This window comes from Bos indicus x Bos taurus, chromosome 5, assembly GCF_003369695.1.
Source record: "Bos indicus x Bos taurus breed Angus x Brahman F1 hybrid chromosome 5, Bos_hybrid_MaternalHap_v2.0, whole genome shotgun sequence".
NCBI classification, from domain to species: Eukaryota; Metazoa; Chordata; class Mammalia; order Artiodactyla; family Bovidae; genus Bos; species Bos indicus x Bos taurus.
The window spans coordinates 37804556-37831488 of NC_040080.1; the positions used below are offsets into that span (position 1 = coordinate 37804556).

At 38.7% G+C, this 26933-nt stretch overlaps 1 protein-coding gene across 1 annotated transcript in view; it reads left to right on the top strand.

The window, feature by feature from the left end:
* The window catches only part of SMCO2 (single-pass membrane protein with coiled-coil domains 2), a 34260-nt gene extending 17637 nt beyond the window's left edge, over nt 1-16623 (top strand). Inside the window, exons 5-9 of the mRNA XM_027543430.1 lie at nt 1802-1892; nt 7621-7728; nt 9374-9430; nt 10389-10561; nt 16425-16623. Coding sequence (XP_027399231.1) covers nt 1802-1892; nt 7621-7728; nt 9374-9430; nt 10389-10561; nt 16425-16623 — 628 coding nt within the window. The remainder of the gene's footprint in view (nt 1-1801; nt 1893-7620; nt 7729-9373; nt 9431-10388; nt 10562-16424) is intronic.
* Nucleotides 16624-26933: the final 10310 nt, after the last annotated feature.

Consider the following 26933-nt stretch of genomic DNA (forward strand, 5'->3'; position numbering starts at 1 on the left):
ACAGCTAACATTTTGTATATGACTTTCCATTGTGACCTTGCTAAGCTCATTTATTAATTTTAATAGTCTTTACATATTATTTGAAAATTTTCACATAGATAATTATGTCATCAGCCAAATAGAGACAGCTTTCTATCTTCCTTTCCAATCTGTGTTCCTTTCACTTTCTTTTGTTGCCTTATTATATTGGCTAGAACTTCTAGTGTGATGTTGAATAGGAGGAGTGACAGCAGATAGCAGACATACTTACTTAGTTCTCAGTCTTACAGGAAGAACAAGAGCATTAAGTGTGATATTATCTGGGCTTTTGTTTGTTTTTAAATTGCTCTTTCTCAGATTGAGAAGATTTCTTCTATTCCAGGTTTACTGAGTTGTTTTTAAAATCAGGAATGATACTGAATTTTTTAAATAGCTTTTGCTGCAGCTGTGAATGATCATGTTTTTTGTTCGTTTATAAATCTCTTGATATGGTGAATTACAATGATTGATTTTTGAATGCTGAACCAGCCTTGAATTCCCAGAATAAATACCACCTGGTCATATTATCCTTTTTATTTGTTGTTAGATTCAGCTTACTAAAATGGATCTTTAACGTGTATGTTAATGAGAGGCTTTTTAGTTCCTCTTCACTTTCTGCCATAAGGGTGGTGTCATCTGCATATCTGAGGTTATTGATATTTCTCTCCGCAATCTTGATTCCAGCTTGTGCTTCTTCCAGCCCAACATTTCCCATGATGTACTCTGCATAGAGTTAAATAAGCAGGGTGACAATATACAGCCTTGACGTACTCCTTTTCCTATTTGGAACCAGTCTGTTGTTCCATGTCCAGTTCTAACTGTTGCTTCCTGACCTGCATATAGGTTTCTCAAGAGGCAGGTCAGGTGGTCTGGTATTCCCATCTCTTTCAGAATTTTCCACAGTTTATTGTGATCCACACAGACAAAGGCTTTGGCATAGTCAATATAAAAAAAAAAAACAAAACACAACTTATATTTAGTATCAAAGAAAAAATTGGGATGTTTTTGTACAGTTCTCTATTTTCTGGATGAGTTTGTGTAAAACTGGCATAATTTCTTTCTTAACTGTTTGGTTGAATTAACCAGTGAAGCCATATTGCCTGGAGATTTCACTATGGCAAGATTTTAACTACAAATTCAATTTTTTAAAATGATATAGTATAGGATCAAAGGGCTGCACAGCCTACCTAGCTCTTGAGTATATTTCAGTAGTAGAATGTATCTTTTAAGGAACTTTCCCTTTTCATCTAAATTAATTTATTGGCTTAAAATTATTAATAATATTTTCTTATTATATTTTTTATTTTGAAATAATTGCAAATTCACAGGAATTTTCAAAGAAATATATAGCATAACCCCATGCACCCTTCCCTCAGCCTTCCGAATGGTAGTATCCTGTCCAACTCAAAACCAATGAGTTGGTACTTTACCAATGATACTAATGGTATCCTTAAAACCAAGAAATGGATATTTGTATTAATATTAATGACAGAGCTCATTCAGACCTCACCAGTTATAAGTGCATTTTACATTTCTGCTTCTATATCCAGTTAGGACTACACTTCTTTACAATTATCTAGATAACTTAGAATGCTTTTTACTTTCTTGAATTGCATTTATGACTTCCCATTCCAACACAGTTACCACCCAAGAGTCCCTCTTATATAGGAATAGGATTTCATTTTTGAAAAGTCAGAAACGATCTTTCAAGATCAAAAAAGATTATCCATTGGAGATTTTTCTTAAGCCACAGGACTAAGTCCCTCTCTTGGTCTGTTTGCAGCTTATTAAGTGAGGTTGTATCCCTGGAGGGCCAAATTGAAAAGCTGGAATCACACCAGGACCTTGACTCTGATCAGGGGGTAAACATGGAGGTAAGCTGAAGGCTTGGGGAAAAAACGGCGAGGTTGCGGGGACTCTGTAACCTCTTCCCACCCCATCTGTTGTTTAACATGTCATAACAAGAATTATTTCAAATCCTGAAAGATGATGCTGTGAAAGTGCTGCACTCAATATGCCAGAAAATTTGGAAAACTCAGCAGTGGCCACAGGACTGGAAAAGGTCAGTTTTCATTCCAATCACAAAGAAAGGCAATGCCAAAGAATGCTCAAACTACCGCACAACTGCACTCATCTCACAGGCTAATAAAGTAATGCTCAAATTTTTCCAACCCAGGCTTCAGCAATATGTGAACCGTGAACTTCCTGATGTTCAAGCTGGTTTTAGAAAAGGCAGAGGAACCAGAGATCAAATTGCCAACATCTGCTGGATCATCAAAAGAGCAAGAGAGTCCCATAAAAACATCTATTTTTGCTTTATTGACTATGCCAAAGCCTTTGACTGTGTGGATCACAATAAACTATGGAAAATTCTGAAAGAGATGGGAATACCAGACCACCTGACCTGCCTCTTGAGAAACCTATATGCAGGTCAGGAAGCAACAGTTAGAACTGGACATGGAACAACAGACTGGTTCCGAACAGGAAAAGGAGTACATCAAGGCTGTATATTGTCACCCTGCTTATTTAACTTCTATGCAGAGTACATCATGGGAAATGTTGGGCTGGAAGAAGCACAAGCTGGAATCAAGATTGCGGAGAGAAATATCAATAACCTCAGATATGCAGATGACACCACCCTTATGGCAGAAAGTGAAGAGGAACTAAAGAGCCTCCTGATGAAAGTGAAAGAGGAGAGTGAAAAAGTTGGCTTAAAGCTCAACATTCAGAAAACTTAGATCATGGCATCCAGTCCCATCACTTCATGGCAGATAGATGGGGAAACAGTGGAAACAGTGGCTGACTTTATTTTGGGGAGCTCCAAAATCACTGCAGGTGGTGATTGGAGCCATGAAATTAAAAGACGCTTACTCCTTGAAAGTCATGACCAACCTAGATAGCATATTCAAAAGCAGAGACATTACTTTGCCAACAAAGGTCCATCTAATCAACGCTATGGTTTTTCCAGTGCTCATGTATGGATGTGAGAGTTGGACTGTGAAGAAAGCTGAGCACCGAAGAATTGATGCTTTTGAACTGTGGTGTTGGAGAAGCCTCTTGAGAGTCCCTTGAACTGCAAGGAGATGCAACCAGTCCATCCTAAAGGAGATCAGTCCTGGGTGTTCATTGGAAGGACTGATGCTGAAGCTGAAACTCCAATACTTTGGCGACCTCATGTGAAGAGTTGACTCTGGAAAAGACCCTGATGCTGGGAGAGATTGGGGGCAGGAGGAGAAGGGGACGACAGAGGATGGGTTGGCTGATGTCATCACCAACTCGATGGACATGAGTTTGGGTAACCTCCAGGAGTTGGTGATGGACAGGGAGGCCTAGCATGCTGTGATTCATAGGGTCGCAAAGAGTCAGACATGACTGAGTGACTGAAATGAACTGAACTGAACAAGAATTAAAGGGATTTCCCTGTCAGTCCAGCGATTAAGACTCTAAGCCTCTACTGTAGAGGACACAGGTTTGATTCCTGGTATGCTGGATCTCGTGGTCAGTTCTGAGCGCATTTTGCCTGGGTACCACCACTTCTATTCTCTAACAACATGTAAAAAAGCTAGACTTTTCTGTTCTACCTAGAAACTCAGTCAAATTTGGCAGGTTTTCATCAATGCCACTTAAAATAATGAAGAGTTCCTTAAGAGAAAAGTTCTCATCTTAATATCTGTATCCTGACACCTACCAGTACAGAAAAAAACATGCAGGCAATATATATTTGTGAAGAACTGCATCCCTAGAACATAAGAGATAGATTTGTGTTTGTCTTTGATGTCTTCGTGAAGAGTTCTTATGTTGGTTTTCACAGTATCCAAAGCTTTCTTAGTGTTTTTGTCTCCTTGCATTTCTTAGAGATTCTTTTCTTAGAACGGTTTACTTTTCCCTTTTTAAGAGTCATAGAACATTAGAAAAGTAGTGACCAACTTTGGATAATAATTAACTTTCAGAGCCCTGGCTGGTAGTTTTTCTTCTCTAATAAACTTCAGTCATTTGAAGAACAGTCTATAAAAATGGAAAAAAATCTGTGTCTAACTACATCTTTTTTTTACTGAAATTGCCAGCTTCTGCTTTAGCTCAAGCCAAATTTAAATTAAGTAGGATTTCGAAAGAAAGAGAAAAATGCCTCTTTTATAGTAGAAAGTAATATTTGTTTAGACCTCTTACATATTAAAAGCCATGCACAGATTTTTCAGCAAGGAAAAAACTGCCTTAACTATGGCTTAGTGCAACATTTTGATGTAGCAACTTCATTTTGTGCTAGTTGGAAAGTCAGCTTTTTTTTTTTTTTTTCCCAGTATCTAGGGCTTTGGAAATTGAAAACTATGAAGAAAGGGAAGAGGACAAAGGCCAAGAAACATTTTTCCCCTTAAAAAAATTTCCTCCAAAAGTCAGAAAATACAGAAATGTGGGTTCACCGGAGGAAAGGACAGGGAGGGATGGATATCAAAAGAATGAAGAGAGGAAAACAACACAGAGACAAATGACAGTGAGATTAAAAAAACAAATCAACATGGGTTTGGGATAATGTGAAAAGGGAAAAGCATCCAAAAAGGAATGGATATGTGTATAACTGAATCATTTTGCTGTCCACCTGAAACTAACACAACATTGTAAATCAACTATACTCTAGTATAAATTTTTTAAAATAACTTAGAAATATAAATAAATAAATAAAATTAAACAGACATATTTTGCAAATGTAAAAAAAAATATGAAAAAGGAAGGCATCATGAATATGTTAAGGGGATTCTCTATCCTGGAAATATATAGTTTTGTATACACTCTAAAAAAATGGGCACAGACTTGAAAACTAGAAACAGCCCAAATATGCACCAACTGGTGAGTGGATAAACTGTGGTATGTACTAAATGATGGAATGTTTTTCAGAGATTAAAAAGAGATTTCTTAATCATCCAACAACATATCTAAATCTCAAGTGCATGATGCTAAGTGAAAGAAGCCAGACTTGGAAGATTACATACTTCACGATCCCATTTCTGAAAAAGGCAAAACCATAGGAATGAAAAATAGACTAGTGGTCACTGGCTGCAGTGGGGAAAGGCCGGAGAAAAGAATACAGAGAAGTTTCTGGTGTGATGGAAATATTCCATATCTTGCTGTAGTGCTGTAGTGGTGACTGCATACCAGTGACATACAGTTCATACAGTGATGCTTTTAAAAGATAAGTTTCACGCTATGTAAATTATACTTCAATAAACGTGACTTTAAAAATTGACACAACTCTGTCCTAAGACTGAAGACTGATGGAAAAGGCTGTGTAAAAACAAATACAGTAATATAATAAGTAAGGGACTTTAAATACAGTTGTTACAGAAGCAAAGTCCTAGGAATGGCTTTAGGTTTACTCTGGTGGAGGAAAAAGTGAAAGTGAAGTGCAAGTCACTCACTTGTGTCCAACTCTTTGGGATCCATGGGATTCTCCAGGCCAGAATACTGGAATGGGTAGCCTTTCCATTCTCTAGAGGATCTGCCCAACCCAGGGATCGAACCCAGGTCTCCCACATTGAAGGCAGATTCTTTACCAGGTAAGCCACAAGGGAAGCCCAAGCATACTGGAGTGGGTAGCCTATCCCTTCTCCAGGGGATCTTCCCGACCCAGGAATTGGACTGGGGTCTCCTGCATTGCAGGCGGATTCTTTACCAAGTGAGCTATTGTTAGAAAAAACTATAGGAAAAGCAACGTGTGGGAAAGTTCAAGGAGAAGTAAATTTATAAGTAATATCATTTGTATGCAGGTCAGGAAGCAACAGTTAGAACTGGACATGGAACAACAGACTGGTTCCAAATAGGAAAAGGAGTTCATCAAAGCTGTATATTGTCACCCTGTTTATTTAACTTATATGCAGAGTACATCATGAGAAATGCTGGACTGGAAGAAACACAAGCTGGAATCAAGATTGCCGGGAGAAACATCAATCACCTCAGATATGCAGATGACACCACCCTTATGGCAGAAAGTGAAGAGGAGCTCAAAAGCCTCCTGATGAAAGTGAAAGAGGAGAGTGAAAAAGTTGGCTTAAAGCTCAACATTCAGAAAACAAAGATCATGGCATCCAGTCCCATCACTTCATGGGAGATAGATGGGGAAACAGTGGAAACAGTGACTGAATTTATTTTTCTGGGCTCCAAAATCACTATACATGGTGACTGCAGCCATGAAATTAAAAGACGCTTACTCCTTGGAAGGAAAGTTATGACCAACCTAGATAGCATATTCAAAAGCAGAGACGTTACTTTGCCAAAAAAGGTTCGTCTAGTCAAGGCTATGGTTTTTCCTGTGGTCATGTATGGATGTGAGAGTTGGACTGTGCAGAAGGCTGAGTGCCGAAGAATTGATGCTTTTGAACTGTGGTGTTGGAGAAGATTCTTGAGAGTCTCTTGGACTGCAAGGAGATCCAACCAGTCCATTCTGAAGGAGATCAGCCCTGGGTGTTCTTTAGAAGGAATGATGCTAAAGCTGAAACTCCAGTACTTTGGCCACCTGATGCGAAGAGTTGACTCATTGGAAAAGACTCTAATGCTGGGAGGGATTGGGGGCGGGAGGAGAAGGGGACAACAGAGGATGAGATGGCTGGATGGCATCACTGACTTGATGGACATGAGTCTGAGTGAACTCCGGGAGTTGGTGATGGACAGGGAGGCCTGGCGTGCTGCGATTCATGGGGTCGCAAAGAGTCGGACACGACTGAGCTACTGATCTGATCTGATCTGATCACATGTATTGAAGTTGCCTGTTGCTCAAGTGGTAAGAATCTGCCTGTGATGCAGGAGACCAAGGTTCAATCCCTGGGTTGGGAAGATCCTCTGGAGAAGGGAATGGCAATTCACTCCAGTATTCTTGCCTGGAGAATTCCACGGACAGAGAAACCTGGCGGGCTACAGTTCACAGGATTGCAAAGAGTCGGACACAGTTGAGTGACTAACACACACACATCACACATATTGGCTCATTTACTTCTCATGAGTAAATGGAATGACTCAAAGCAAGAAAGGGGGAGGAGGGGGAAATTGGTGAAAGTATTTAAACACACACACATCAGAAACAAATTTATGAGAACTTTAAGCTGAAGAAAGGACTTTGAAGTAGCCTGATATTGAGTCTACAAAGCTTTCTGAAATATCTGTATGAAAATAACTTTCATCCTGAGACTGACTCCTATCTCAGTTACCTTTGGTGCAATTATCTTTGATAATTACTGTGTAAAGATATTTACTAGGGCACTGCGTAAACTGTGATTATTATCTCACAGCTCCTTTTTAAATAATTAAATTACACAACTCAGGGATTGGTGATGAAAGAACTCAGAAAAAAAAAAAAAGAGGGTTGTAGATTATCCATTTTCTATAGGCAGTTTGAGGGCAAACACTCTTATTGCTTGTATCCAACAAGCACAATGCCTAGCTCCGTGGCCACTTACATAGGATGTGGCTAATGACATATTTTTGATTTGATTTAATGTTGATTTTGCAGATCAGCATCCAGAACAGGATGCAAGAAACTCCAGCTTCTATTAAATCTCAGACTATTTGATCATGAATGAGCATTCTTCTAAAAAATTGTCATTTGTTCTTTTTCAGTTTCACACGTCATTCATTACAACTTTTGTTCTATACTCTTTTGTTTTAAAGGAGAAGATCATGGAGATTAAAAAGCAAATAGGAGAAATGGATAGTAGTTTTGTCAAGGTAATGATATAATGTCTTTAAGGAAGAAAAATAGTTCTGCAAAGAAATCTCAAATTTTAGTGAATGGAATCCAAAATTCAACAAAAGAGACTCAGAATTTTAGACCCAGAAGGGAACTTATTATTATTTATGCCCATATTTCTACATGAAAAGAGTCTTGTGCTTGCTGTCTAATTAAAAAATATTACAGTACTGATGAACTTATTTTCAGGGCAGGAATAGAGACACAGCCATAGGGAACAACAGACTTTTGGACACAGCAGGGGAAGAAGAAGGAGCGAAGAACTGAGAGAGTAGCACTGAAACATACACATTACCATATGTATAACAGATGCTAGTGGGAAGTTGCTGTGTAATAAGGGAGCTCAACTCCTCGGTGCTCTGTGACAGCTTGAGGGTGGGATGATGGGGTGGGAGGGAAGTTCAAGAGGGAGGGGATATATGTATACTTATGTCTGATTCACATTGTTGTACTACAGAAACCAATACAACATCGCGAAGTAATTATCCTCTAATTAAACATAAATCTAAAATAGAATATAAAAAATATTTTTCTTCTAACAAAAATAATGCATGCTTATTTTAATAATTAAAAAATTATAAAAATATTGCAAAAAAAAGAAATATAAAGCCACTCTCAAACACAGTGAACATTTTAGTATATTTATATTCTTCTAAATGTTTTAATACATATATTATAATATTATTATTTTAATGAGTTAACATTATATATATTATTTTCAAACTTGCTTTTTCGTTTGGCATTTTTCTTCAACAACTTTCTATGCCACTAGATGTCCTTTTACTTTTTCACTGTTTATGTGAGGCAGGGTTTGATTTTGGAATTTATTAAACTTATTTTGTTAGATATTTGTGGTTTTATAATCAATTATAAACTATACCTCAAAAATCCATATATTTTCTTGCTTTTGCAAGTAATTTTTAAGGATTAGTTTCCATAAATGGCACCTCCTTGAATCACAGGACACTCTTTTTTCAGTTAAGGCTCTGCTTTTCAACATACCCTGCAAGTCTATTATGGGATGATTAATTAAAAACCTTTCTAAGCATTATTTACTTAGGACATATGTGCAATTGACATTTGCATCTTAGAAGAGGATAATTTGCGTTCAGCCCGTGTCTTGATCTTTCTGAGATACATGGGAAGAAAAGAGGAATAAGACACTTTTTGTGGATAGCACTTTTACTAAACTCTAAGGCCCAAGTATCCAAACATGATGAAGACTTACATTTATATATTGTAAATTTTAAAATATTTAGAAAAAATAGAGTTTTATTATTTTCTCAGAAACATATTATGTTTTTTCAACTAGTGTCCTGGTAAAAGTTTAAGAAGCAAGGAGAGAGTAGTGGATAGAGAAGAAAATTATTTGTAATATGCTGTTATTGTGCAAATTTATATCTTTGAAGTATTGAAAATAATTTATAGATCTTGTGGTGATACCTTCTGCAATTTATTGTGATTGCATGATGAGTTTTTTCTAAGAGGAAGGGTTTTACTGAATAAAAGTAAGTTTCAGTGAAGCCTCCCTACAACTTAGTGATATCAGAATGAGTATGGTTTTATTGTATAAACCAGAAAATGTAATTTCTATTTTACCCAAAATTGTGGGTGTCTTTTCAGGAAGATGCTTGTGATGAAGCTCATAAATTAAAGGAAAAACTTGTTGCAAGAATAGAGGTAAGATTTCACAGTTACGCAAGTTCAAATAATGATCAAATGAAGTTATTTAAATCTACACACAGAGGTCATTCTTTCCCTGGAAGTTGAGTGTATACCACACACTGGTCTCTTTCTACCCCTTTCTCCCCTCCTGCACTTCTGCTTTGGGGTGCCAGAACGTCTCACAGGTGTGGTGTACTTCCAAGCTCTCATACCCTGGGGCTGCTCCTACAGCTCCTCCATCTGCAGCTTATCCTCCATGTCTACATATTACCCACTCTTCAAAGCTCAATTCAAATGTTCTCTCATCTCCCAGACCTCCCCTAATCTCCCCTAGCCAGAAAAATGACTCCATCTGAACTTCTCACGCAAGAGTTTATACACTGAGGTAAATGTGAATGCGTGAGTCAAACAATGAATTAATGAATGAATGAACCTGTCACCAGTTCAGAGGTGCTTAATCATCCCACCTATCCTAGAGGAGAAGTCCCAAAACCAAGCCTCAGCTACTGTGTCCTCACATTTTTTACTTTCTCTTTAGCATGTCTATAGTATCTAATGAATATATGCATTTAGTTGTTTATTGCTTACCACCCAACCCTTATAGACACACATAAAATTCTTTGTCCCTTTTGTTAAAAAACACATGCATAATAGAATGCCCATGTCTTGTCTATATTGTTACCTGCCACATCCTAGAATAGTGCCTGGTGGAATCAGTCAAATAAGTATGTTTTGCATAGATGAAAAAATTGAATAGTTGAATTCAATAAAAGAAGAACTATATTTCTATCTGAATACTCTATGAATGTGTAAGTTTCTTTCCTTAGGTGAGTACACAGTGAGTACACATGACTCACGTGTGATTTGCAACACTCTTTACGTGTTCTGGAGGAAAGATACTTGGCATCATCTCCAATGAGAAGGGCAGACAATGAGAATCTTTTTTTAAAATGATTGCTCTTTTTGTTCCCAGAACTTTTGCAAGGACATGGCTCTGCTGGATACAAAGTTGGGGATGTACCAAATGCAAGGGAATCCAGACTCTCAGAGTCCTGAAGAAATGGGCATGGATGAAAAGGAGCCCCTGCTTCTTCAGGCTTCATCACCATCCTTGGAGGAGAGCTCCCCTCCCCACATTACAATGTGGTGAGTTAGAGACAGGGACCTCTGGAGGCTGACAGAGTCCCCAAAATGAATGGACTATAGTAAGATTGAATTTTGTCAAGGAATTTATTTTTTATAAATTATTTATTATTCTTCTTTAAAACTTTAAGTTGTAATATTTTTCTTCTTCATATTTTTAAAATTTTCAATCAGTATTTTCTTTCATTTACTGGCCACGTTGCATGGCTGGTGGGATCTTAGTTCCCCTACCAGGGATTGAACCCAGGCTATAGTAGTAAAAGCACCAAATCCTAACCACTGGACCACCAGGGAATTCCCAAGATATATATACCTATTGCAATAGATAAAGATATAGACATAGATACAGATATTTCTTTCTTAGCGTTTTAGATAACTACATATATATGTATTCTTGCTTAGTCACCAAGTCATGTCCGACTCCTGGCAACTCAGTGGAGTGTAGCCTGCCAGTCTCCTCTGCCCATGGAATTTTCCAGGCAAGAATACTGGAGTGGGTTGCCATTTCCTTCTCCAGGGGATCTTCCCAATCCAGGGAATGAAACTGCATCTCTAGCATTGGCAGGTGGATTCTTTACCACTGAGAAACATGGGACGCCCCAGAAAACTATATATACATAAATTTTAAAGGATGGTGTCTACAAGCTATGATGCAGCCACCTCTACTGAAAGAACATACTTGCTAAGCAGATTTGAAAACCTTTGGTTGCTAGACAGGGTGGCTCTCCCTTGTATGATATTGAAGACGTACATACTGGCAAATTCTGACTCTGGATCTCTTTTTCTGGGGATGCCATACCATCATATAGGCCTTGAGTAGCACTTTCCTCTAAGAAAGCTATTTTTTATCTTTTTATTTTGTTTTATTCTTTTGTTAGAAAAAAATGTGAAAATTAAGTAAACTCTGGCTATGTTTTCACACACAAACACATACATGCACAAATACTGTTAACTCAATTTTATAAAAATATAATGAAAATGGCATAAAACCATTTTATCTCTTTTGCTTAAGAAAGCTCTTTTGATTCTTTATCCCCAAGCACTAACCCAAGTAGAATCTTCAGCTCTCTCTTTTGTGTACGCACATTGTACTTAGCTCATAATCCTGACATAGTGTCCACAGCATACTATTGCAGTTAAATTACTTCCAATCTGTCTTATCATAATAATCCATGGGATACTTGAAGGCAGGAGTCTTGATCATTTGCAGATATTAAGTATAAAATATGTTCATCATGCTCAACAAATATTTAACTTATTTATTACTTAAAGTAACAGGTAAAGAGTGATGTTGATGGTGAAGTAAGGACCATCAAAGAAAACTTCCTCCTCCATAAAACTCAATGAGAGAGCTGGAAAAAATTGTCAGAATCAACTTTTTCACAATTCTGTAAAGTAAATATTTAGTATTCAAAAAAGATAAAGAACTTTTGAAACTCAACAGCAAAAGACAGCCTAATTTTCAATATAAGCAAAAAACTTGAATAGACATTTCTTCAAAGAAAATATACAAGTGGCCAAAAATCACTTGAAAATATTTTCAGTGAAAAAGCACAATGAAAGCATTATTGATCTTTGGGGAAATGCAAATCAAAATCATGAGATATTGGGAATTCCCTGGCGATACAGTGATTAGGACTTGGTGTTTTCATTGCCAGGGCCCAGTTCTGATCCCTGGTCAGGAAACTAAGATCCCATAAGCCAAAATAAATAAAAAAAGAAATAATAAAAATAATAAAAAAATAAATAATATCACTTTACATCTCTAGATCAGTTCAGTTCAGTTCAGTTGCTCAGTCATGTCCAACTCTTTGTGACCCCATGGACTATAGCACACCAGGCCTCCCTGTCCACCACCAACTCCTGGAGTTTACTTTATACCACTAAGATAACTATAATTAAAAAGACAGATGATGACAAGCATTGGAGAGGATGTGGAGAAATTAGAATCCTCAGACAGTGTTAGTGGGATTGTAAAATGGTGCAAACACTTTGGAAAACAGTTTGACAGTTTCTGAAAATGTCAAGCTACCATATGATCCACTTGTAAGTATGCACCCAAAGAACTGAACATATATGTCCACATAAAAACCTGTATATGAGTATTCACAGTAGCTAAAAAGTGGAAACAATACAAATACTCCTCAACGGATTAAATAGGTGAACAAAATGTGGTATATCCATATGATGGAATATTATTCAGCCATGAAAAACAATAAAGTACCTATACATGCCATAACATGAATGACCCTTGAAAACATTATGCTAAGTGAAAGAAGTCAGACCCAAAAGGCTACATATTATATCATTTTGTTCATATAAAGTAGTAAAAGTGGGAAAATCCAGGTATGCAGAAACTAGATTAGTGGCTGCCAGGCCTAGGGAGAGTGGAAAATAGGGAATGACTGTTTTGGGGAGGAATTTTGATAAAAATTTTCTGGAATTAGTGGTGATGGTTGTACAATCTTGTGAATAAACTAAAAGCCACTGAATTGTACAATTTAAAGAGTAAGTTTTATGGCATGTGAATTATATCTCAAAAACAGACAAATAAGTGAGTAAGTGAATGCCATTTGGTGATCACTTAATTGTGTTATGGGCTTCCTGGATAGCTCAGTTGGTAAAGAATCTGCCTGCAAGGCAGGAAACCCCAGTTCGATTCCTGGTTGGGAAGATCCCCTGGAGAAGGGATAGGCTACCCAGTCCAGTATTCTTGGGTTTCCCTTGTGGATTAGCTGGTAAAGAATCCGCCTGCAATGAGGAGACCTAGATTCGATCCCTGGGTTGGGAAGATCCCCTGGAGAATGGAAAGGCTACCCACTCCAGTATTCTGGCCTAGAAAATTCCATGGATAGTCCATGGGGTCGCAAAGTGTTGGACATAACTGAGTGACTTTCACTGTCACTTAATTGTGTTATACAGGCAGATAATCCAGGTTAGTTGGTCATCTATCATCACATAATTGGCTTCAGAGATGGCTCAAGTGGTAAAGAATCTGCCTGCCAATGCATGAGGCCCAGGAGACATGGATTCAATCCCTGGGTCAGAAAGATCCTCTGAAAGAGGAAATGGCAACCCATTCCACTATTCTTGCCTGGAGAATCCAATAGACAGATTTGCCTGGTGGGTTACAGTCCGTGGGGTCACAAAGCATCAGACACAACTGAGCACGCACACACAGCACAGAATTACATCCTAGTTAATACTGTCTAAGACTTTTACGAGTCTCCTGTCAGAGAACTGGAAACATTCTGATTCCATTTAAGCATATTTATACATTATCTCTTTTCAGGAAGTTTATCTTACAATGTCAATTATTCTGTACCAATTTTGCTGTTTTTAGCTTCAGAGGGTGGCCTCTTCCTGGTATTATCCCCAATCCCTCAGTTCTCTTATAGTTTTCTTCTATTTATTAACCACATATAACGTGAACATTTGGAAAAGATTAAAGATTTTATGCAAGGAAAGTTCTTTTTTTTTTTTAAATTGATGTTAGGGCTTCCTTGGTGGCTCAGACAGTGAAGATATCTGCCTGCAATGCAGGAGAAACTGGTTCAATCCCTGGGTCAGGAAGATCCCCTGGAGGAGAAAACTCACTCCAGTATTCTTGCCTAGAGAATTCTGTGGACAGAGGAGCCTGGTGGTGATGTGAAAAGTCATATATGACTTAGAAACTAGGCAGCAATAACTGATTATATTGAAGTTATAGGATTATAGTTTTTAATTTCTCTGTTTTCCAAGTTATCTGTAATTTAGAAAAAAAAACTATTTTCTCTTTAAATATTAATGTTAAAATGTGGCATTTTTGTGGGAAATGTCTTAGTATTTCCAAATATGATTAATTTTGGAATTTAGGAAGATAGTGCTTATTTACTAGGTATGTTTTGGTAGTGAGTCATTTTTCTTTGCATAAGAAGGAACAAATCTAGATTTAGTGCTCCTGGAGGACAGGACATTTCTGCTTCACCTTGCTAGCCATCAAAGCCTCTTTCAAATAGAGTATTTTAAGATCACTGGCTCTTTAATAAATATGTGAAGTAGAAGCAATTATTTGTGTACCTGCCAAGAGATAGCCAGTGGCAGTAATGCCAAGAAACTTGGCTCAGTTTCATGGAATCCAAAGAGTTGGGTCACAAAATATATGCATAACTAGCTTTAACTGTGCCCTAGACTTTCTCTTCTGAAATGTATTATAGAAGGTAATTATCTCCAGGTAACTGGATTATCTGTGACATTTCTTTTGTTCTTTCTGTCTTTCTGGATTTTCCAGATCTTCTACCCTAATCGTGTATTGCATTTATAATTAGATAATAATGCAAGAACTTCAAAGCAAATAAATACAATGCAAAAAGGGCATGTCTGGTGGTGGGATAAAACTGCTGATAAAGAGAGCTGAATTCACTTGTCACATGGTATTTTGTACCCTGAGGAAACTCTAGCTAGCTGGCTGTGCCCTTATTTCTCCCCAGATAGACTTCCTGTACCTCACAAGTGAAGTAAGGGTGGCAATAACCACGAAAATGTGAGACTAGCACTTCAAATAAAAGAGCTCCGCAGTAATCAGGGTTTCACTGTCTCATGGCTATAGAATCTTAGAATTCCAGTGCCAGCCCTAGGATGGACTTATGTCTATCTACTCCAAGTTCCTTCTTTTGCAGACGTCAACAGCAGTTAAGAGAAGTTCAATTACTTACTTGAAGTTGTAAAGCTATACAGATGGAGGAACCAAGAGTCACATCAGTGTGATTTTCTTCAGAATGTTCTTTTGTTTGTTTATTTACTTATCTATCTATTGATTAATTGGTTGATGTGTAGCTGATTTATAATATCATATTGGTTTCAGGTAAAGGGGCTTACAAGGTGACTCAGTGGTAAAGAATCCGCCTGTGACTGCAGGAGATGCGGGTTCAATCCCTGGGTCGGGAAGATTACCTGGAGGAGGAAATGGCAACCCACTCCAGTATTCTTGCCTGGGAAATCCCATGAACAGAGGTGCCTGATAGACTGCAGTCTGTGGGGTTGCAAAAGAGTCAGACATGATTGAACGCTCTTGGACAGACTTATACAACATAGTGATTTAATATTTTTATAGATTATACTGCATTTACATTTATTATGAAATAATATTTAAAAGACGCTTACTCCTTGGAAGAAAAGTTATGACCAACCTAAATAGCATATTGAAAAGCAGAGACATTACTTTGCCAACAAATGTCCATTCAGTCAAGGCTATGGTTTTTCCAGTGGTCATGTATGGATGTGAGTGTTGGACTGTGAAGAAAGCTGAGCACCGAAGAATTGATACTTTTGAACTGTGGTGTTGGAGAAGGCTCTTGAGAGTCCCTTGAACTGCAAGGAGATCCAACCAGTCCATTCTAAAGGAGATCAGCCCTGGGTGTTCTTTGGAAGGAATGATGCTAAAGCTGAAACTCCAATACTCTGGCCACCTCATGCGAAAAGTTGACTCATTGGAAAAGACTCTGATGCTGGGAGGGATTGGGGGCAGGAGGAGAAGGGGATGACAGAGGATGAGATGGCTGGATGGCATCACTGACTCGATGGACATGAGTTTGAGTGAACTCCAGGAGATGGTGATGGACAGGGAGGCCTGGCATGCTGTGATTCATGGGGTCGCAAAGAGTTGGCCATGACTGAGAGACTGAACTGAACTGAACTGAACTGAATACTTCCCTGTACTATACAATATATCCTTGTTGCTTATTCATTTTGTACATAATAGCTTGTGTCTCTTAATTTCTAGCCCTATCTTGCCCCTCCTCTCTGCCCTCTCCCCACTGGTAGCCACCAGTTTGTTCTCTACATCCTTCAGATGTTCTTAACCACAAATGTGTTTCTTTTCTTCTAGGAAATGTGCACTGAGGATTTTCATCATGTTTTATGTCCTCACCTTGACTGGACTTTCATGTTACATACTGTTTTTTGATGCTACATTTATCTTTGAAAAGGTGCTCCCTACAATTCTTGGGCGCCGCAGGATGTGGGAACTGCGGGAGATTCTTGCACCTTTCTTGAATTTGGAAGTGGAAGACTTGCTACCGTCTTAAAGATACAGAAGTTACTGTTACCCTACTGAATTTCTTCTCAATAAAATTCTGGCTGTTCTTGTATTATGATGGTTAACTTACTTTTTAAAAAACACTGTAGAATGGAATATTACCCAGCTATGAAAAAAGAATGCATCTGAGTCAGTTCTACTGAGGCGGATGAACCTAGAGCCTATTATACAAAGTGAAGTAAATCAGAAAGAGAAAGATATCATATACTGACATATACATGGAGTCTAGAAAGATGGTACTGATGATCTGTTTTCGAGGCAATTTCAAAGGAGATGCAGATGTAAGCAACAGACTTACAGTCACAGTGGAGGAGGGAGAAAGTAGGATGACTTGAGAGAGTAGTATTGAAACATATACATTACCATATGTAAAGTAGATAGTGGGAATTTGCTCTTTAATACAGGGAACCCAAAGGTGGTGCTGTATGATAACCTAGAGGAGTGGGACAGGGAGGAGATAGGACGGAGGTTTAAGAGAGAGGGGACATATGTATACCCATGGCTGATTCATGCTGATATATGGCAGAAACCATCACAATGTTGTAGAGTAATTGTCTTCCAATTAAAAATAAAATTAAGAAACAAAACACTAGAGCATGTTTTGTGAAGGACATTATAGTTATGCAGAGAGTGGCTGATAAGATAGAAAAAAATGAAAGCAGTTATCATACCCTCATGACTCACAATGAATTTTCGCACACATTTTTAAAAACATTACTTTCAAACTACTAGCCTCTCTTCTCCCCCAACCGTGTGGACATTGAGACTACTAAGTATTACTTTCATGGGTGGTTGTTCCCCCCATTTTGACCTCTGATATCTCAGAAAGGAAAGAACAGAATTCTCTCCAGTTTTACTTCGGTTGAATTGGGGCCTTACAATGGTTGTCTAGGGAGGCCTTATAAATAGCTGAGAAAAGAATAGAAGCTAAAAGCAAAGGAGAAAAGGAAAGATATACCATTTGAATGCAGAGTGCCAAAGAATAGTCAGGAGAGATAAGAAAGCCTTCCTCAGTGATCAGTGCAAAGAAATAGAGGAAAACAATAGAATGGGAAAGGCTAAAGATATCTTCAAGAAAATTAGAGATACCAAGGGAAAATTTCATGCAAAGATGGGCTCAATAAAGGACAAATGGTATGAACCTAATAGAAGCAGAAGATATTAAGCAGAGGTGGCAAGAATACACAGGAGAACTATACAAAAAAGATTTTCATGACCCAGATAATCACAATGGTGTGGTCACTCACCTAAAGCCAGACATCCTGGAATGCAAAGTCAAGTGGACCTTAGGAAGCATCACTACAAACAAAGCTAGGGGAGGTGATAGAATTCCAGTTGAGTTAGTTCAAATCCTAAAAGATGATGCTGTGAAAGTGCTGCACTCAGTATGCCAGCAAATTTGGAAAACTCAGCAGTGGCCACAGGACTGGAAAAGATCAGTTTCATTCCAATCCCAAATAAAGGCAATGCCAAAGAACGTTCAAATTACCACACAATTGTATTCATCTCAAATGCTAGCAAAGTTATGCTCAAGTTTCCAAGCTAGGCTTCAATAGTACATGAACCTAGAACTTCCAGATGTTTCAAGCTGGATTTAGAAAAGGCAGAGGAACCAGAGATTAAATTGCCAACATCCGTTGGATCATCGAGAAAGCAAGGGAGTTCCAGAAAAACATCTACCTACTTCTGTTTTATTGACTACGTCAAAGCCTTTGACTGTGTGGATCGTAACGAACTGTGGAAATTTCTTAAAGAAATGAGAATACCAGACCACCTTACCTGCCTCCTAAAAAATCTGTATTCAGATCAAGAAGCAGCAATTATAACAGACATGGAACAACGAACTGCTTCCAAATTGGGAAAGGAGTACAATAACGGACTGGTTCCAAATTGGGAAAGGAGTACATTGTCACCCTGCTTACTTAACTTTTTTGCAGAGTGAAAGTGAAAAGTGAAAGTGAAAGTCACTCATTTGTGTCCAACTCTTTGCTACCCCATGGACTATAGTCCATAGAATTCTCCAGGCCAGAATACTGAAGTAGGTAGCCTTTTCCTTCTCCAGGGGATCTTCCCAAACCAGGGATCAAACCCAGGTCTCCTGCATTGCAGGCAGATTCTATACCAACTGAACCACAATTATGTGAAATGTTGGGCTGGATGAAGCACAAATTGAAATCAAGATAGCCAGGAGAAATATCAATAACCTCAGATATGAAGATGACACCACTCTTATGGCAGAAAGTGAAGAACTAAAGAGCCTCTTGATGAAAGTGAAAAAGGAGATTGAAAAAGCTGGCTTAAAACTGAACATTCAAAAAACGAAGATCAGGCATCTGGTCCCATCATTTCATGGCAAGTAGATGGGGAGAAGTAGAAGCAGTAAAATAAAAGCAGATTTTATTTTCTTGGGCTCCAAAATCACTGCAGATGGTGACTGCAGCCAGGAAATTAAAAGATGCTTGCTCCTTAGAAGGAAAGCTATGACAAGCCTAGACAGCATATTCAAAAACAGAGATAACACTTTACCAACAAAGGTCTGTCTAGTCAAAGCTATGATTTTTCTATTAGTCATGTACGGGATGTGAAGTTGGACCATACAGAAGGCTGAGCACTGAATAATTGATGTTTTTCAATTGTGGTGCTAGACAGGACTCTTGAGAGTCCCTTGGACTGCAATGATATCAAACCAGTGACTCTTAAAGGAAATCAATTCTGAATATGCTTTGGAAGGATTGATGCTGAAGCTCAAGCTCCAATACTTTGGTCACCCGATGTGAAGAGACGACTCACTGGAAAAGACCCTGATGCTGGGAAAGATTGAGGATGAAAGGGGAAATGGGCAGCAGAGGATGGATGGTTGGATGGTATCACCGACTCAATGGATCAAACTCTGGGAGATAGTGGAGGACAGAAAAGCCTGGCATGCTGCAGTCCATGGGATTACAAAGAATCGGACACAACTTAGTGACTGAACAGCAACAACAATTTGATAGATAGTTTTGAAAGCCAGACTGGGACATTTTTATCCCAGGTTTTGTAGGTAATGTTGAAAAAGTGAACATTATTTGCAATATGAAAAATAGCTATAATGAATTGTGCAAGATTAATAGAACCATGAAGAATAAATTGGAGTGTGTGGGCAGATGGAGTGTGAGAGATTTGTTAAAAGGTCATTCCGTGGTTCAGCTGAGCTAAAGAGGTGAGAATGGGGGTGAAAAGGAGATGGTGGGTGAGGTAGATATATAAGGGTGGGTTTTATGATATTTGTTTGGGTAACAGATGCGGGGTTGGAAGAGTGGTGACAGGGAGGTATGGAATGCAGCCCAGTTCTCTTCACATTTGAATTGGTCTTGAAGGATGGTTACTATTTTCATGACAAAGATGAGGGAAAGATATTTCAGAGAAAAAAACATTATGAGTAAAACTTAGGAGCCATAAATGGAAGGCAGAGTCAGGAACAGACTTTGTATGCTTGTATGTTCTTTTTTTATTTAAAGAATTTAAAGAATTTTTTAAAATATAATTTTTGAAAGTTACTTTCCATTAATTGCATTCCCTGTGCTGTATAATACATCCTTGAGACTATCTTATACCCTATAGTTTGTGCCTCACTTTTTCCTACCATGTTACTCCTGTCTTGCCACTGGTAACCACTAGTTCTCTGTATTTGTGAGTCTGCTTCTTTTTTGTTGTATTTTTAAGATTCTACATATACATGATATCATACAGTATATTGTCTTTCTCTGTCTGACTTACCTCACTTAGCATAATGCCCTCGCAGTCCATCCATGTTGTTGCAAATGGCAAATTTTCATTCTTTTTTATGGCTGAGTAATTCCACTCTGTGTGTGTGTGTGTGTGTATCACATCTTCTTTATCTTTTCATCTGTTGATGGACAGTTTAGGTTGCTTCCATATCATACCCAGCATAAATAATGCTGCTATGTACATTGTGATACATGTATCAGTAGCTTGAAATGTGAAGTTCGCTTGTGAGTAGTTCTCAAGCTGTGATGTTTAATAGGATTCTACAAAGAGACTTTTAATTGCACATTTGTCTGGGGCTTCCCAGGTAGCTCAGCTGGTAAAGAATCCGCCTGCAATGCAGGAGGCCCCCATATGATTCCTGGGTAGAGAAGATCCCCTGGAGAAGGGAAAGGCTACCCACTCCAGTGTTCTTGGGCTTCCCTGTTTGCTGAGACAGTGAAGAATCTCCCTGCAATGTGGGAAACAGGTTCGATACCTGGGTTGGGAAGATCCCCTGGAGGAGGGCATGGCAACCAACTCCAGTATTCTTGCCTGGAGAATCCCATGGAAAGAGCAGCCTAGCAGGCTGCAGTTGTGTCGCAAAGAGTAGGACATGAATGAGCAACTAAGCACACACAGAGCAGCACTTCCAGAAATTCTGAATCTTCAGGTCTAGTGTGAATCTCTAATATTTTCCATGTTAATCATTTCCCCTAGTAATTCTTGGGGCTCAAAGTTTAAGAACTACCATGCTATGCCACGGGCAATAGTTACCTGGAATTTTAATTTGACTGAGATCTCATACGAGGTTAAACAAGAGGTGAATAAATTTACGGGGCAGGCTAGGAGTCAGGGGGATGAATGAGGGAATTTCCAGGACATACAGAAAGGGAAAGAGCTAAAAGCTCTGGGAACAATGAGTAATGTATTCAAAAGGTCTTGTGATAATGAGAATATGCTGACAGAATAAAAAAAACAGTCACAGACTTGTTTATAGATAAAAAGACTGTTCAGACCAATTTGTAAACAGAACTTGGAGTGTGTTTTTTATAAGCTCCAGGTAAACTCTCACTGCCGGGAACAGTATCAGCTGATTTATTTGTAATACCAAAATAGAAGCATCGAGTTTAGCTCAAATAAAGCTACTTATTGCAATAAGTATATAACACAAATAAAGAAGTAAGGTAGAGAAACTAGATTCTTTTAAAGAATAAATTAATATTTTACTAACTTCCAAGATATGTTTTATTAGGATTTTCACTAAGATGGAATCATTTTCTCTGTAGGATGAAGATCCTGAAAGTAAAAATGGTGCTATTTCACATCAATTTATTTCCCATTTGTCAGCATCTCAAGCTGGAAAGTTGGATATCACAGTGTTCTCTACTGAGAGAGGGAAACATTTTGTAGAGCAATGTAATATTAAGGTGATATACATGTCTCTGTGTGGTAATTCCTTTTACTGCTTTGGTTGGTGTTTTATTTCAGATCTTTAAAATGCCGTATTCAATTGAGTCAACTGCTATGCTCAAGGTCGCTTACAAAAAATGTTGGAATCACCTTACAAATATGGCCTTGGTTTTGGATTAGGAGAAAAGAAAATGAGTGGTCTCAGACTCTCCATTTGTCATGTTTTTTTGGAGTGAACACAGCTATGCTGCAGCGAAAGGAGCTTTAAACTTGGATTCCAAGTTGAGTTCAAGTCACAATCTGCTGCCAACTGTATGCCAATCTCCACCTGTCCCCCACCCCCACATCCTCACTCAAATAGAACCTAAGGACGTTCCCCAGCTGCTCAGTGTTGGCTGCTAAGATCTCACAGCAAGCATCTTCCCTGGGATTTGCCTTTGGTCAGAGAGACCTGTTTCACACCTAAGTTTCCTCTACCTTTCTTATATCCAGTGACTGATCCAGGCCAGGGTACATTTCTGAAGGGCCATTCCAGACTCAGAGTTCCCATGGGATCACTTAAGGTCTCTAATGCAAATGTATTGCAGTCCAACTTCTCCCTCTTTTCAGTCCTGTTCCCGCTACTCTCTTTAAATGTGATGATCTTGAGAATATTCTCTTATAAACATAAACTGGGGCTTCCGTTGTGGCTCAGCTGGTAAAGAATCTGCCTGTGATGTGGAAAATCTGGGTTTGATCTCTGGGTTGGGAAGATACCCTGGAGAAGGAAAAGGCTACGCATTCCACTATTCTGGCCTGGAGAATTCCAAAAACTGTATAGTCCATGGGACTACAAAGAGTCGGACACTACTGAATGACTTTCACTTTCATTTTCAAATCTAAACTGAGGCCTTCATTTCAAGCTCCACTTCAGGAAACTTGACTCAAGACACATGTGGAAAAGAATACTAACCAAATGAGAGCAAACAAAGACTTGTTTATTTGCAGCTTGCTAATTGGACTGCAAGGAGATCCAACCAGTCCATTCTAAAGGACATCAGTCCTGGGTGTTATTTGGAAGGAATGATGCTAAAGCTGAAACTCCAATACTTTGGCTACCTCATGCGAAGAGTTGACTCATTGGAAAAGACTCTGATGCTGGGAGGGATTGGGGGCAGGAGGAGAAGGGGATGACAGAGGATGAGATGGCTGGATGGCATCGCCGACTCGATGGATGTGAGTTTGAATGAACTCCAGGAGATGGTGATGGATAGGGAGGCCTGGTGTGCTGCGATTCATGGGGTCACAAAGAGTTGGACACGACTGAGCGACTGTACTGAACTGAACTGAAGGCAAGAAAGTCAATCACCATTACATGTGTTTTAGCAGAGACTCTTGATGAAAGTGAAAGAAGAGAGTGAAAAAGTTGGCTTAAAGCTCAACATTCAGAAAACAAAGATCATGGCATCCGGTCCCACCACTTCATGGGAAATAGATGGGGAAACAGTGTCAGACTTTATTTTTGGGGGCTCCAAAATCACTACAGATGGTGATTGCAGCCATGAAATTAAAAGACGCTTGCTCCTTGGAAGGAAAGTATTGACCAACCTAGATAGCATATTCAAAAGCAGAGATATTACTTTGCCAACAAAGGTCTGTCTAGTCAAGGCTATGGTTTTTCCAGTGGTCATGTATGGATATGAGAGTTGGACTGTGAAGAAAGCTGAGTGCCGAAGAATTGATGCTTTTGAACTGTGGTGATGGAGAAGACTCTTGAGAGTCCCTTGGACTGCAAAGAGATCCAACCAGTCCATTCTGAAGGAGATCAGCCCTGGGTGTTCTTTGGAAGGAATGATGCTAAAACTGAAACTCCGGTACTTTGGCCACCTGATGCGAAGAGTTGACTCATTGGAAAAGACTCTGATGCTGGGAGGGATTAGGGGTAGGAGAGAAAGGGGACGACACAGGATGAGATGGCTGGATGGCATCACCGACTCGATGGACGTGAGTTTGAATGAACTCCGGGAGTTGGTGATGGACAGGGAGGCCTGGCGTGCTGCGATTCATGGGGTTGCAAAGAGTCGGACACGACTGAGCGACTGAACTGAACTGAAAACAAGGGAGTCAATCACCATTACATGTGTTTCAGCAGAGACTCAAGAAGGCAGAGGATTGGGAAAGCTTTATAGGGGAAAAAGAGGAAGGCTTTGATTATGCCCTAATTGAAGATTATTGGCCTGGGGAAGATGTTGGTGGACTAACCAGAAGCAGGGCATCCTATGTAGTGGTTGGCAGGTACATGTTTGACTTTTTCTGGTTGGTCCAAAGTTTAAAAGGGGAACAAAAATTAGGGAAGATGTTAATCATATCTTTGTTTACACGTTAATTAATCAAGGAAAATAATATCTGCCTCATGAGACAGTTGGATTAAAAGATCTGATGTTTAATAAGTTGTAGGGTGTTATTGTTATTATCATGGACAATATTTTTAAACATGTTATATTATCTAATTAAGAATTTGGAGTCTGAAGTAAAAGAGAAGAAATGATTTTGACACACTATTTCCTGCAGTAAGAATGAATGAACCACAAATTTTGACTTTTGTTTTATATTTTGCTCACAGTCTGGCAGAAAATCTTGTTGATTGTATCTTAAAGACATGTGCAGAGTTCAGCCACTTCTTGCCACCTCCCTGATACCAACTACCTTGCAAGTTGCCATTACTGCAAATATCTACCAATTCTCTCTTTGATTATCTGTGATTCCACCCTTTCCCACATATAATTTAGCAGTCAGAGTGATATGGTAGGTCAAATCACATCACCCCTCTGCTCCAAAGACCTTCAGTGGCTTCCCATTTCAGTTCAGATCAGTTGTTCAGATGTGTCCAACTCTTTGCGACCCCATTGACTGCAGCAAACCAGGCTTCCCTGCCCATCACCAACCCAGAGCTTGCTCAAACTCATGTCCATCAAGTCGGTGATGCAATCCAACCCTCTCATCCTCTGTCGTCCCCTTCTCCTCCAGCGTTCAGTCTTTCCCAGCATCAGGTCTTTTTCAAACCACTTCATTATTCTTGCCTTGAGAACCGCATGAACAGTATTCAAAGGCTTCCCATTTCTTTCAGAATAAAAGCCCAAATCTTTACAGTGGCCTTCAATGACTTATAACCCAAAAGAATTGAAAATTTGCATACACACAAAAACCTGTATGCGAATGTTCTTAGCAGCATTTAAGAACAACTAAAAAACAGAAACAATTCAAACATCCATCAACTGATGAACAGGTAAGCAAAATGTGATATTTAGGTTGGTGCAAAAGTAATTGCAGTTTTACATAGTTGAAATTTGACATTTGATAATAGAATACATTCTTAAATAAACATGGTTATATTATACATCATTTTTAAATGCATATTTCTCACTTTATGTTTTTTTGCTAATGACTTATTACTTGCTCTTTATTTTATATCTATTTTAGACTAGGGAAATGATGTTAGACAAAAAGCAAATTCAAGCAATTTTCTTATTTAAGTTCAAAATGGGTGGTAAAGCAGCAGAGACGACTCAAAACATCAACAACACATTTGGCCCAGAAACTGCTAACAAATGTACAATGCAGTGGTGGTTCAAGGAGTTTTGCAAAGGAGATGAGAGCCTTGAAGGTGAGGAGCACAGTGACCGGCCATTGGACAGTGATGATGACTAACTGAGAGCCATCATCACAGCTGATTAAAAGAAAAGTTGTCCCAGAACTCACCGTCGACCATCCTACGGTTGTTCAGCATTTGAAGCAAATTGTAAAGGTGAGAAAGCTCAATAAGTGGGTGCCTCATGAGCTGACCCAAAATTGAAAAAGTTGTCGTTCTGAAGTGTCTTCTCTTATTGTACACAACAATGAGCCATTTCTCAATCGGATTGTGAGGTGTGACAAAAAGTGGATTGTATACGACAACCAGTGATGACCAGCTCAGAGGTTGGACTAAGAAGCTCCAAAGCACTTTCCAAAGCCAAACTTGCACCAAAAAAGGTAACTTGGTAGTCTTCTGCCAGTCTGATCCACTAGAGTTTTCTGAATCCCGGTGAAACCATTACATCTGGGAAGTATGCTCAGCAAATTGGTGAGATGCACCAAAAACTGCAGCCCCTGCAGCCGGCATTGGTCAACAGAAGGGGCCAAAATATTCTCCACGACAACACCTGACCACGTGTGGTACAGCCAACGCTTCAAAAGTTGAATGAATTGGCTGTGAAGGTTTGCCTCATCTGCCATATTCACCTGATCTCACCAACCGACTGCCACTTGTTCAACCACCTTGACAACTTTTTGCAGGGAAAATGCTTCCACAGCCAGTAGAATGCAGAAAATGCTGTCCAAGAGTTCACTGAATCCTGAAATATGAATTTTTAAGTTAAAAGAATAAACAAACTTATTTCTCATTGACAAAAATGTGTTGATTGTAATAGTTCTTCTTCTAATTAATAAACATGTGTTTGAACCTAGTTATAATGATTTAAAATTTACGGTCTGAAACCACAATTACTTTTTAACCAACTTTTAGTGTATCTGTACAATGGAGTACTATTCAACTACAAAAATATTGAAGTAGGGATATACATTATAACATGGATGACTCTTTAAAAATTATGTGAAGCAGAAGAAGTCAGACACAAAAGGTCACCTATTGTACAATTCCGTTGATGTGAAATGTCCAGAACAGGCAGATTCATAGACAAGGTAGATGAATGGCTGAGGTTGAGGAGTGACTGCTAATGAGCACAGGATTTCTTCTAAAGAAATGCTTTGGAATTCGATAATGATGATAGTTGCACAATCTTATGAATCTATTAAATAATCACTGAATTTTACACTATAACATGGTGGATTTTATGTTATATGAATTATATCTCATTTTTTAAAAATGTCATTTTCTTAATGAGACCTCTTAGGACTGTCATATTTAAAATTGCAGTTCTCTCATCCCCTCCTTGTCCCTCCCAATTGTTCTCCTCTGTTCTATTTTTTGCCATGACTTCTAACATAATAAATAAATTACTCATGTATCAGGTTTATTGTTTATCTGTCTCTTCCCACAGAAATGTAACTTCCACAAAAGCAAGAATCTAAACTGGGACTATATAGACACCACATTATCTATATGTA